Consider the following 12,490-nt stretch of genomic DNA (forward strand, 5'->3'; position numbering starts at 1 on the left):
GTGCTCACTGCCAATAACCGCAAGGCTGACTTTCCCGCTCTTGTTCGGTTCAGAGTCTCATTATTAACACTGTCGTAACTGTCTTCTCATTCCTCGCTCTTTGCCTTATATTACTGCACTCCACCACGCAACTCGTATCACTCTCTCTCCTGCATCTTACAGCTTACACAACCTCCACCCAGTGGAATTTGACCTTTGGAGCGTCCACTGTCTTCTATCACTTGGCCAAAATGCTCATTCCATCCATCAAAATACCACTCGAATCTAGCCCATTTTCAGTTTTCCTTGACCTTTCAAAACCAGTCACGATAGGATTCAAGCGCTACATGAAGTACATTGAGATATATGGAAAATCTCTTTTAAATCAAGGACACGATACGTTTACAGATTTAAGAATCTATGAGCTTTCAGAATCGGCAGCTAACAAGCTCATAAACCTCTTATTCTGAGGTTTTTCCAACTCGTCTACCTTCTCGAGGTGCTCAGCTTCACCACGAGTAGTCTTCTTCTCGTCCCTGGCAACAACAGTGGCGAGGTCATAGCCCTTCCACTGTCTAGTGGGAATTCGAGCCTCCATCATGAAGCTATGAGAAAAACGATTGGTAAACGTACGCAACGAGAATGAAATCGGAAAGCAACGTACTTGATTTCTTCCAAGGTTCGGCCCTGGGTCTCGGGAATAAAAAAGTACACAAAAGCGACGGAAAGGAATCCACCGAAAGCGTAGATCTGTCATGTCATTAGCTGCGAACATGAAAGGAAGCATACACGAGGAAAACTTACAAAACCAATCATAGGACCCAGACCAGCTTCATCGGGCTGGAAAAGGTAAGGAAGAGTGAAAGTAACAACCCAAGCGGAAACCCAGAACATGGCGGTACCGATGGAAAGGTGCTTCTGACGGTTTCGACCAGTGGACATCTCGGCGGCAACGACCCAAGCAAGAGGACCCCAGGAAAGGTTAAAGGCGAAGACTAAATAGAATAAAACGTGAGAAAAAAATGTCTCGAAGAAGGCGATTGCTAGGACAGACGTACCATAAAGACAGATCATAGCAGCAACAGCCTTACCGAGCGAGGGGTGATCAGCCAAGTAGGGCTCAAACTGGTCACCTTGACCAGAAACAGCACCCATGGCGCCGACAATCAGAAGGGTGATGAACATGAAAATCCCACTGCAATAGATATCAATATTCACATCCCCTCGCCATTATCAACAGAGTGAAAACGTACGTATAGATAAGCAAAGGCCTTCGGCCCCACCTCTCAACAACGAAGAAACTCGCAATAACACCAAGAACCTCAATACAGTCGACGATAATCTACATGATATGTCAGCAAAAAGCGCTTCCACATTGTGACTTGGTACACACAGTGATGATGAAGGTATCAGAAAGGCCAACAAGAGCAAAGAAAGTGGTGGTGTAGGAGAAAATGAATTGAACACCAGAGATCTGCTGGGAGACGAGAATACCGACGGTCGCGAAGAACTTTCGGCGCTCGACGGGATTCTCTGTTGTCAAAGGGCATAGTTAGCAGCTGCTCGGTAACGCTTAGAAAGCCATTATACGTACTCCAAAGATCACTCCACTTGGACTCGCCACTAGAAGCCTCAGCTTCCTCCTCCCTAGACTTGTTCAAGATCGCAAGTTGCTCAGAAACTAAAACATCCCTATATTCAGAACCGCCGTGGATCTTGTTGAGAGCTCGCTCAGCCTTGGCCTCCTTGCCCTTGTAAAGAAGCCATCGAGGAGATTCGGGGACGATAAAGAGGACGACGAAGAGAAGGACAACCCAGACCAAGTTGATCGCAACTGGGATACGCCACGACGCGGTGGAAGACATGGTATGTGTTCCCAAACCAACACCGGCACCGATAACCTGACCAATGGCAAGCATAAGTTGCCAACTAAAACCAATACGTAAGTACAAGTTCAGCCTTCAGGAGTAAAAAAAAAAGCAAACCTTGAGACACAAGCACCTCGAATTTCCATGGGAGGGATTTCAGATAAGTAAAGAGGAGCACTATATCGAAGCGTAGAATGAGCTTCGCACGCCATTTAAGAGCTCGTTATCGAAACTTACGCGTTGGAAATGATACCAATGCCCATACCAGCAATAAGACGACCAACAGTAAGAAGACTTTGTAGGAGGTTAGCAAGGTACATCTGGCAAAACAAAAAAAAATGACATACGCGGAGCTACCGACAATGATCATTTGAAGGACGACACCAATGGCGAGTAAGACGATGGCAGAGAAGATACCACCCTTTCGACCAGAGTAGTCACTTAAAAACAACATCAGTTATTAATTCCTCCGTCTTACTTGATAAGGCGCGACTCACCCGATAGGACCAGCTCCCAAAGAACCAACAACCTCACCGACCTGAATGATAGAAACCCAAAGAGACTGATCGCTACTTGAAAGAGCGTAAGTGCCATTGCCAGTGTTATCGCCGAACTGTTGGACTTCGACAACTCATTAGTACCCGTTCTTTTGACTTTTGTTGTCGAAAGATGAAAGATACTTACCAAAGACAGGTGTCTCCAGCAAAGAAGTGAAGTAAGTACCATCGTAACCGTACGCGACTGGGGCAATACTGATGAGGGCGCAAAAAAAAATTGGACGTCGATAGTCCTTTTTGAACCAATCGCCCCAGCTCTCCAAACCCCCTCCTTCATTGGCAACTGCAGCAACCATGGCTTTCTACGTGGGTTAAGTAAATGTTAAACGGGATTGTTGTTATTGACAGATAAGAAAGAAAAAGAAAAAGGAGGATATTTGATTCTAGTTTTAGTTTTACAGCGATGATGGGGAGATGGGGGGCCAGGTTAGCATGTATGTCGTACATATCTGGGGGGAGTTGGGGCCCGCCCATCCTCGCATCGAAAAGAGGAACGAGTGTCTGCGGGATGTTGTCAAACAGTTCAAACATCAAGCGAAAGTATATTTCAAGCTACGTAAACGCATATCGGCAACTTCCCTCTTCTCGTGGGGATTTGACGAATGAACCGCCGGCAAGTGTTCAATTTCAGGGGATGATTCCTGAATTTTTACGGATTTTGAAAACGTCCTTTTCGGAAAATCATTGGAGAATCCGAGATCTATTTAGCGAGAGGGCAGAGGGAGGAGGTCCTTTCGTCATATGCATTTGCTGTTGTCTTGGTGGATTCCAAGTAAGGATAGATGAAAGGTAATGAGCGAGACTAAGAGTTAAAAAGAATAAAAAAATGCGAGCTCTTGATCTAAAGATGGACGTCAACGATTTCCAACCACGCATCTCGGAGCGATCGATATAGCAAGATAATTCTTGGGGAGAAAAATAGGCTTGAGTGATGGATGGACGAGAGAATGGCAGGGTCTTCTTCTCGAGAGGTGAAAAACAAACTATTTCAGGGCGCAGTGTGAGACGAGCAGAGACACCCGTGCTGCAAAAGGACTGGGGCCTTAAAAAATGCCAAGGGCGAAGATCGGCCCGATGGATCCCGCCCCATCGGATGACATAAGATTGATAGCGGCAAATTATCAATTCCAGGGACGGTGGGCAACGAAATTTTGGAAAACCCGTTCCTCAGAACTTCAATCTCTATAAAAGAATTATACCGATCAATAATGGGCCAAGTAGTCACTTTGACGTTTGTAGCTTATTTTCTAATAAAAGCGACGCGACTTCCTAATCAACCCAATTTCTTAACGAGCCGGCGACGGAAGGTCCAAGCAGGCCACCTGCGTTATCTCAAGTCGTGCGTCGGTCCACAAGCGATAAGGGGTCCCCATGAACATCCCCATATCTACATTTGCATGACGTGAGTGCCCCTGGTAAAAGAGAACGAACACGATTAAGATGACCCCGACATCCTGGACGCCCTCTTTCCTTCCCCAACCCAAAGAACTGGCGGAAATAAAGAGGTCATAAATCAAGATTTAAAGGAAAAACGTCATGGATAAACGACGCTGTGAAGACGCAATCTAACCTCTAACCTCTAACCTCTAACCTCTAACCTCTAACCTCTGGAATCCCTCGCTCCATCAACTGACTTTCCATCCACAACTTAGCCTCCCTATAGATTGTTCAAAAAAGGAGCAACGAGGAATATCATTCTGATCTTTAAAACGTTCAATACCGGGAGGCCTTCAGATGCTCTTTACCATAGGCATGTTGTAACTGTTGCCTATAGGAAAGGCTCCTCTATTGACTACAATATATTCCAGCGTCAAGTATTGGTTTTAGGCTTTAGAGATTTCTGGTTCCTATTGAAATCCTGCCGAGGTTTGTTGTTCTTTCGAATGTATAGGTCAAGGAACCTCAAGAGGGAAATCTTCGGCGAAGCTTCATTCAGCCTTGTGTCATGAAGCACGGATTTCCTGACATAATGGTATATTTGAAGTCTTGTGCAAAAAAGGAGGTTTAATTAGAGAATGATCTGTATTCCAGCAAATATACTGTAACTGGGCTTGTATCTATACAAATGGATACACGAGCCCGATACACAAGCTGGCCAACCATCAGTTCTTTGGTAGAAGTCTGCGTCTTGAATCGGAACATATTCAATCAATCTTTAACATAATAATATGAAGGCTCATGATGTGAGATGATTAGATGTTAGACATCCTCCTTTTCGCCCTTCCCCTCCCAGGCTAGCTTGTGCGAGAATACCACGCATTCGAGCTCCAAACAACAAGGGCAATGGTAGGACCCAAGGAAGGAAGGAGTCATTTGACGATCGTTGATGGGCGAAACGTGCGTGATTGGCTGATCCTGTCTTTCAGATCATTCATGCGCCTCCCAAGAGCTCCTATGGGACTCCTACCTATTACATGTCAACATACTTCCTGTAGTCTTTAATATTTGCGCTCCTGATATACAAAACTCAAACGACATTGGTGTTATGGAATATTTGCCTTCGCAATCACCATCGTCCAAGCCGTCCTCTCGTACGACCCCCTGTGGTCCACAAGCACAGTGATGGAGAATACATCTGACTTGTAATTTGAGTGCTGCAGCATCGTTAAACCCATCGTAATCATCGATAATCAAGTATGGCGGCATGGTGAAAACCGAGGCCATCGATGGCTCATAAACGAAGCTGGATCATTTGAGATACGACCGACTGGTAACATTGAACGGGTGAGCTTTCGGCTACGTGGATATTTCACGTTGTGCAAGTCCGTGAGGGTTCACCGCTTGTTTAAAAGCTCCTTTGCTCATTGGGACGAATCATCTGCTAAGCCCTGACATACTTGCTGAAAGGTCATACCGCCTACAATAACGAGTCGCCATGATCAGTTAAGCTCCCAGAGGCTATGGTGGCGCAATATGGGAAGAAACGCAGAAGCTGCGCAGGGAAGGGAAGGATGAACTCGGCAAGTGAAAAGAGCACTCACTCTTTATGCTCCTTCCATAGTAATCACCATCTTCCCCGCCCTGGTCCCACGGATAGCTATCCACTCCTCGGGGGAGACTAATGAACCATGTCTTTTTTTCTTTTCCTTCCAAGCTAACGGTACTGTACTTGTTGGGATTGCTGCTTAGGACAAGGATGAACGCTAAAACCCTTTTTATCAGCTCAGAATTTCCACCGTGAGATCAAAGATGGTGCGTACAGTGATTCGTCATCTAGGATAGGAACAGATATTTTGAAGTGAGTTTTGGATACTTTGGATGGATATTGGGTGAAGAAAGCTTACCTTTTTGCCTCCTTTCAAAGTAAAGTGTATACTCCTTGACTTACCAAACCCGATATGTCTATGCAGCGCTTTCCGAAACTTATCCTCTTCTTCTCGCCCATCACTATCATCCGCCACACAAAATCGGAAGTCGACCTTCAGTATTGACCAAACAACCAAGAGACTATACGACGCATTATCGAGGCACTCACTTTTCGGAATCTCCCCGCTTTTTTTTGAATCTTCTACGATTCTCCGCTTCTTCTTCTTCATCTGTATCAAGATCGGGTATGTATCCGGAGGGGAGATCGATAGTGTACTCCCCAATATCCCAAAGAACTAGGATAATCGTGAATAATCCTGGGTGTCGCCTCCTTTCGTGTACAAACTGTTAAATTACTTACGAGTCCCGCCTTGACGACTTTGTCCAAACGCTTCGTGGCGACGATAGAAACGCCGCCGATCAGCCTGAAGCCTCGGATATTCGGTTGTAGCCATGGTACTTACTCCTGCCATCAGATCCTAAAACGGCGTCATTAGCGAAATTCTTGATGGGATCCTAGAGTACTAAAGACCGACCTTCGTGTATGGTATACCAAAGAGGGTGCAAAGTTGTCTCAACAGCCATCCTGCGTGCTTCACCACTCTTTGAAATGCCTTTACAAACGTCGAAACATTAGTGATGCGGACCAATGGGTTAGTGTTGCTGCTGCATACCTAGTAGACCTTTAGGGACAGCCCAAGAGACAGTAACCCCATCAAGATGCATTCGCAAGTCGTAGTGCAGTGCTACGACTGTATCAGCTTGTTGCGAAGTTCCCAAAATTATATCCAATAGAGTACAAACTAACCTGTGGCAGAATGCCGTTGGATGCACCAGAAGTTTCTTTTTTTCAATGCAGGCCATTTCTCCAGGACATCCGTAGAAAACCATTTCCATTCTCTTTCCACATCTGGTTTTGGCCCGTTTCCGTCCTCCTCCAGCTTGCTAGAGCCTGGCTCCCCAGAACTCACTTCTCCAACCTCCTCCTCCGCCGCTAAATTTGGTGCTATTGTAGGTGAGCTGGACAAAAGCCGGGCCCTTTTGCGGCTAACGGAAGGGGATGAAGATGGAGATGGGGGGGCAGAGGTGCTGCGGACGGCTTTGTTCTCTGTTAGCTGGTGCAGGGTCCACATGCTTTACTGTTAGATATTCTGGGACTGTCTTGAAGTGTATATGGGGCTTATATTCTTGATTATTTGAGATCAATCAGATGCAGCGACACTCTTCAGAAACTAAAAAATCGCACAAGATACATCAAAAGAACCGGCGAAACAAGTGACCGAGACTGATCCTCCTCACATGTGCCTTCTTGGTGAATAATAAAATGAGACGTTTAATAAGGCCTTTGTGACGTCATAGAATCTACACTGGCATGATGGTGGTGGTCCTCACGGTCCTGTACAAATGAATCATGAATGCAGCAGTAACAGTTATATTAGTACACATCTATACCCGGCTTATACCCGGCTTGACCTGTCCATTTTAAGAAACCATGCATATGTGTAGCCCGGTCTGTAATTTATTTCTGTATCGACGCTTTCGTGGCGAATAAAGGCCTCTAAAGTTGTTCATCTAGCCGGCTATTTCAGACAGCCCAGCCCCCTTCCATATCACTCTAATAATTATTCTCATCATCCGAGCCATTACTCAAAACAATGTCACTCCTTCCCAATTCACCAGGTTCTGTGCGCGTCGTCACTCATCAAATCCCAGCATATGGAGCTTTCCCAAATACCTCTCTACAGCATTATCCGTTTCTTATATATTACTCAGCTTACCCTTGCACTCTCACCGTCGACCAAATCGAGGACCATCTCCTCTCCGTCGGAGTCGTAAAACCTTCCTGGCGATCGCCAATGAGCTCTATCCATCATTATCACTCCACCACTCAAGAAGCTATGGTGGTCACCTCCGGATCCGCACGCCTATGCTTTGGTGGCCCGCCGGAAGAGGGGAATAACGGAAGATTAGAGGTAGAAGTGAAGAAGGGGGACGTTATGATCGTACCTGCTGGAGTATCACATGGGATGTTGGAGAACAGAGGAGGCTTTGAGATGCTCGGAGGGTATCCGATAGGAGCAGAAGACTGGGACTTCTGTGTTGGAAAGGAAGAAGAGAAAGGAGAAGCTTGGGAGAGAATCAAAGGGCTGGCATGGTTTGAGAAGGACCCCGTGTACGGTGATCAAGGGCCGGTGTTGGACGTCGTTAAGGGAGAGTCTTAGAAATTTGAAAGACAAGTATGCATATCATATGATCGTCTACCGACTCCCCAGCTCGTGTGTCGGGCTCAACGATTTTCGTTCCATCAGCAATCTCGAGGCCAACTCATCGACTACTTTTGTTATCGTGGGCGCGTTACGTAAGCTAAATTGAAGAAATGTGTGTAGTAGTAGTATTGGCAATCCATCAAGCAACACATGCACATAGTCATGTTTCTTTTTTTATCGTTTTCCATCTCCCGACTGTAGAATATATTTAGTCAACATACCGCAATGAAACAAATCAGTTAGACAGAGGAAAGCTGGCGGGCAGAGCGAAGAAATATCCATGACGTCAAAGAGATAATATTATAAGCACACTAAGCACTCTTCCTCGCTCGCTCCCCACCCCACAGCAAACTTGTTCAGCGATAAAACAACCAGCTGTCCTTGTATTTTGTAACAACCTAGTGCTATTGTATAGTAACACCCTATCAAACGATACAGATTTCCAACATACAGGACATCTAACATACCATGTCACCACTCACTCCCAATCCTTTATCGACTCTCCGGGTCACCAAGAAACAAATACCCTCCTACCAAAACTTCCCCAACACCACACTTCATCGCTATCCCCTTATTATCTACCACTCTGCCTATCCATCTTCTCTCACTGCAGAGCAAGTGGAGACACATCTTTCCTCCGTCGGAGTCGTTAAACCCGCATGGCGATTCCCGATGTATCGACAGCACCACTATCATTCCAACACTCACGAACTGCTCGTCGTCGTCGCGGGTGCCGGGACCCTCTGCTTTGGCGGGCCAAGGGATGAAGGGAACAAGGGCAGAGCCGAAATTGATGTGGAGAAGGGGGATGCCATGCTAGTCCCTTCCGGAGTTGCTCACGCGATGATCGAGGATAAGGGAGGGTTTAGTATGGTAGGAAGTTATCCGGTCGGAGCGATGAACTGGGATATGTGTACAGGCCAAGATGGGGAGAAGAAGGATGCTTGGAAGACGGTGAAGGGAGTAAAGTGGTTTGAGAAAGATCCAATCTACGGCGATGAAGGGCCCGCGATCAATACCAAAGAAGGTGGCGCGTAATGAGTAAGCATAAAGACAACAGGGGAGTAGTTGTACTATGTCTATCAGTAAGGCCAGGTACTCTATTAATTGCATCGATAGCAGCAAACATGGCATGCCAAGGATATTCAGCACCGCCTCATCTAATTTATCGCCCTTTCCGCATCGTATAAATAATGATGTAATGATGTCAAAGCTGCACTCCTCGGAATGTCAACAAGGAAAAGATGCTCGTGAGCTCTGGTTCAGTTCCGGTTGTCGGGTCGTTGTTACCCATTTCATTAAGCGTCGAAACATTTCCTTTAAAATACGAACGCTAACGCCGCTGAGAAGGTGTCTGGGAAGAATGTAATCTCAATGAATGATGTGAACAGTGTGCTGCATGCCGTTCCTACGTTTCTCCACTAACACTCCTCTTAATCTTTTGCCCCACACATCTAGGTCCGCACTCTCTTCCCCATCGCACCTACCACCTCCCTCTTGCCCAACACATCCTTCAATCTATCGCCCAACGCCGTCTTCCCATCCTTCTTCAATGGTCCTTGTCCCTTACCACCCTTATTACTCTTCGCCCCTTCACCCAACGTGCCTCCCTCATCGATTCCAAAGACCACCACTCTTCCCGGTCTGCCCGCCCGTCCTGCCCTACCTGCACGATGGACAAAATCCAATACATCCCTTGGTGGCTGTACGAGGAACACTGATGACACGGACGGGTGGAAATCCAATCCTCGTGAGAGGAGAGACGTCGTCACGAGAACACGACGGCGCGTATGCTCGGATATGTTTGGAGTGGTACCTTTCTTATCCTGGAAAATTGGCTTGGTTTCCCTCGGTTCCAAGCTTGGGAGAGGAGCTGGGGGTTCGTGCCCTGGGAGATGAGGTCTTTGCAGAAAATCGTTCAGAGATCCATTGCGACCTCTCAGGCGTTCTTCTCCAGCTCCAGTCCATGCGAGGCAATCAATCTTCTTCGTTCCCAGGATCCCAGCAACCTGTTCCACCCTTTTATCAGAATTGCAGAAAATCACGATTTTGCTCGGTTCCTCGCCTTCTCTTCCCTCAGCTTTGGCGGCTTTTGCGTCCTCGGCTAATGTCAGTCGAACTTGATGCGCGACGTCGCCGTGTTTGTTGCCAGTTGTAGACGGACGAATAAACCGAGCGAGAAGTTTAGGAGGAAGTTTATGTAAACCGGGAGAAAGCAAATGGGTGAAAGGTTCCTTTTTGCTAAAGAACGGGTTGGTGGTAAGGAGGTTTATCAAAAATGGAGGAAGGGTGGCGGTACATAAGATAAGGTTGGCCTGTTTGACCCGAGAAAGAACGGAGATAGTATCTAGATAGAATTCTTGGCCTGTGACATGATGGATCAGCATCGTTAACGATATTTGGCGCCTCACGGAACAGAGCTCACCTAACAAGACGTCGGCTTCATCAATCACAACCCACTCCACCTTATCCCCCTCTACCATCCCCTTTTCCTCCTCATCTTGCCATATCCTCTTCCCCCTGACATAATCCTCCTTCTCCTGCTCTTCCTTGCTCCTCGTCATCCCAAACATCCGCCTCAAACTCCCCACAGTCCCTAACAAAACATCCACACTCCCTCTCTTCTCACCCACTCCACCCGACACGGTCGAACTCATCCCGTGAACAGAAAGTTTTGTATTATGCGTAAGAAGCTTTGCGAATTGAGTTGATTGCCGAGTTAGTTCATGAGTTGGGGAGAGGATGATTGACCGCGGGTGGAGAGTATCTTCACTATCGGCCGAAAAGGATGAAGTGACAGATGGTCCCGGGTCGGTACGTTTAAGGTGGTGGAACAGAGGGATGAGATAAGAGATGGTCTTGCCGCTACCTGTTTCGGCGCCGAGGAGGACTCGCTGAGATCCACTAGGCGCAGAAACGACATCCGGCTGGGTGAAATGGTGGAAACTCAACGTTTCGATCGGTGTCGTCTTCCCATCCTCACCGTAAAGCCCTTTCAAACTCTTCACCAAACCTTCTTCCAGTCCAAAATCATCAAATGATCGGGGTCGTGCTTGTTCTTCATTTGCGAGCATCGTTGGGGGTGTAGGGTAAGCAGGTAAACCGTTGATATACTTCTCCGTTACGCCGTCATCCCTGTTAAAAGATCTGGGCTTCAGATTGGGTGGCATAGTAGCAGGTTCGAGTTTGAACAGGTGAGAAGGCTTGGGTATGTTATCAGAAGGTGCGAAAGGAAGTAAACGACGGGAGGAGGTGGGCACATGTTGTCCTTTGGGAGTAATGGTCGTAGAAGAACCACTAGGTGAATCGGAGCTTACAGGACGTGCTCGAGGTGGTTCGTTTCGAGATGCATTTGGTCTAGGGGATTTTAAGCCAAAGCGACTTGCTCTAGGCTGTCCGGAACGACCCCGACTACCACCCCTTTTTTCCCAATCCTCCTGTTGTCCGGGAGAATACCGAGAATGTGAAGGATACTGTTTCGGACGCTTGCTACCAGCTGCGAGCACGCTTGAAGAGTGGAGAGGTCGGAGAGTGTGCTTTAGAGCTATTGGTGGAAGGGGTGAGAGCCTGCATACCTGCCCTATGAGCATGGTGGATGCGGTTTTGTGGAGACGTAATGTCAAGTTGCACGAATTGACAACAAGATCGACGGCAAGAACAAAAAGAGGACTGCAACAGAACGAAGACTTCTTCTTGACATGCATTGGTGGGGATCGCCGCCTCCACCACATCAGGCACTGTGTTTGCTTCCGTCGAAACTTCTCCCATCAAACCGCTTTCGCCCAAATTGCGGTCTCTTCATTTTTTCTCTTCTTCACCATCTTGCCTTTCAACATTCAGCGGCAACAAGGGGATAAGTAAGGTTAAATTTTGTGAGTCCTTTTCCTATCCTATCCTACCCTTTGAGCTCCAACTATAAGTGAAGAGTGGTTTATTACCCCATGGCACCTCTTGACCCAGGGCCTCGTCCTGTCCTTGTCTACGAGACTTGACATTAAGGACGCAGGCCACTGCTCTAAACGGACAATCTGATACATGATACTTCTCCCGCCACTGCTTTGAAACTGCATGTGGACAAGAGCTGATCGTTTGTTTTATTTAGTTGCCGGACAGGCCCTTATAACTGGATAGTGTTGTAGATTACATCATGAATGGTTTCTGAATTTGAATCTATTTGTATGGCGATAATTAAGTGTTTGGCTTGTAACAGCTTACATTCTGGACACTGCACATTCCATGCTACACGTACGATCGGTAACCTGGCATACATTTGCCGGGAACACGATCTGGAAAGGCTCGAGCGAGCGCTCTACCGACGTCTTTTTTTCGAAGTCGCAACAAACGACGCAAGGATCCCTTTATTTATTAAATAATTATTTAAAGCGTTAAAATTCTGCCCAGACGGCAATAGGCAGCCGGGTTACTATTACAAACTTCCCATATTGGCCATTACAAATGAACCTTCCACGTGGCTGTGCCTGGCAGGAACGATTACAAAATGGGCGAAACTGTG

At 46.9% G+C, this 12,490-nt stretch overlaps 5 protein-coding genes and 3 non-coding genes; 4 read left to right on the forward strand and 4 right to left on the reverse strand.

Annotated features, from left to right (window-relative positions):
* Nucleotides 1-225: 225 nt before the first annotated feature.
* Nucleotides 226-3,054, reverse strand: CNAG_06963 (sugar transporter). XM_012192973.1 has 12 exons: nt 2,532-3,054; nt 2,345-2,468; nt 2,195-2,287; nt 2,085-2,141; nt 1,965-2,024; nt 1,574-1,908; nt 1,373-1,512; nt 1,233-1,321; nt 1,038-1,174; nt 784-974; nt 644-729; nt 226-584 (listed from the first exon to the last, which is right to left on the reverse strand). The coding sequence occupies exons 1-12, from the start codon at nt 2,698-2,700 to the stop codon at nt 398-400; spliced, it is 1,668 nt and encodes a 555-aa protein (XP_012048363.1). The 5' UTR covers nt 2,701-3,054; the 3' UTR covers nt 226-397.
* Nucleotides 3,055-3,974: 920 nt separating this feature from the next.
* On the forward strand, nt 3,975-4,870 carry CNAG_12214. Its single transcript, XR_001045512.1, has 2 exons — nt 3,975-4,154; nt 4,213-4,870. It is a non-coding gene; the product is annotated as a hypothetical RNA (non-coding RNA).
* On the reverse strand, nt 4,532-6,938 carry CNAG_06962 (DNA ligase D, 3'-phosphoesterase domain-containing protein). XM_012192386.1 has 10 exons: nt 6,519-6,938; nt 6,385-6,456; nt 6,247-6,324; nt 6,175-6,189; nt 6,072-6,101; nt 5,880-6,006; nt 5,689-5,791; nt 5,605-5,617; nt 5,386-5,547; nt 4,532-5,261 (listed from the first exon to the last, which is right to left on the reverse strand). The coding sequence occupies exons 1-10, from the start codon at nt 6,841-6,843 to the stop codon at nt 5,206-5,208; spliced, it is 981 nt and encodes a 326-aa protein (XP_012047776.1). The 5' UTR covers nt 6,844-6,938; the 3' UTR covers nt 4,532-5,205.
* A 234-nt stretch (nt 6,939-7,172) lies between these two features.
* CNAG_03083 (cupin domain-containing protein) lies at nt 7,173-7,971 on the forward strand. XM_012192933.1 has 1 exon: nt 7,173-7,971. Exon 1 carries the CDS (start codon nt 7,366-7,368, stop codon nt 7,930-7,932), a length of 567 nt encoding a protein of 188 aa, XP_012048323.1. The 5' UTR covers nt 7,173-7,365; the 3' UTR covers nt 7,933-7,971.
* Nucleotides 7,972-8,176: 205 nt separating this feature from the next.
* Nucleotides 8,177-9,232, forward strand: CNAG_03082 (cupin domain-containing protein). XM_012192932.1 has 1 exon: nt 8,177-9,232. Exon 1 carries the CDS (start codon nt 8,446-8,448, stop codon nt 9,013-9,015), a length of 570 nt encoding a protein of 189 aa, XP_012048322.1. The 5' UTR covers nt 8,177-8,445; the 3' UTR covers nt 9,016-9,232.
* CNAG_12215 lies at nt 8,245-9,071 on the reverse strand. Its single transcript, XR_001045513.1, has one exon. It is a non-coding gene; the product is annotated as a hypothetical RNA (non-coding RNA).
* A 121-nt stretch (nt 9,233-9,353) lies between the features above and the next one.
* On the reverse strand, nt 9,354-11,625 carry CNAG_03081 (ATP-dependent RNA helicase MRH4, mitochondrial). XM_012192931.1 has 2 exons: nt 10,403-11,625; nt 9,354-10,342 (listed from the first exon to the last, which is right to left on the reverse strand). Exons 1-2 carry the CDS (start codon nt 11,565-11,567, stop codon nt 9,432-9,434), a joined length of 2,076 nt encoding a protein of 691 aa, XP_012048321.1. The 5' UTR covers nt 11,568-11,625; the 3' UTR covers nt 9,354-9,431.
* Nucleotides 11,626-11,800: 175 nt separating this feature from the next.
* Nucleotides 11,801-12,147, forward strand: CNAG_12216. XR_001045514.1 has 1 exon: nt 11,801-12,147. It is a non-coding gene; the product is annotated as a hypothetical RNA (non-coding RNA).
* Nucleotides 12,148-12,490: the final 343 nt, after the last annotated feature.

The sequence above is a fragment of the Cryptococcus neoformans genome, chromosome 3 (genome assembly GCF_000149245.1).
Source record: "Cryptococcus neoformans var. grubii H99 chromosome 3, complete sequence".
NCBI lineage: Eukaryota > Fungi > Basidiomycota > Tremellomycetes > Tremellales > Cryptococcaceae > Cryptococcus > Cryptococcus neoformans.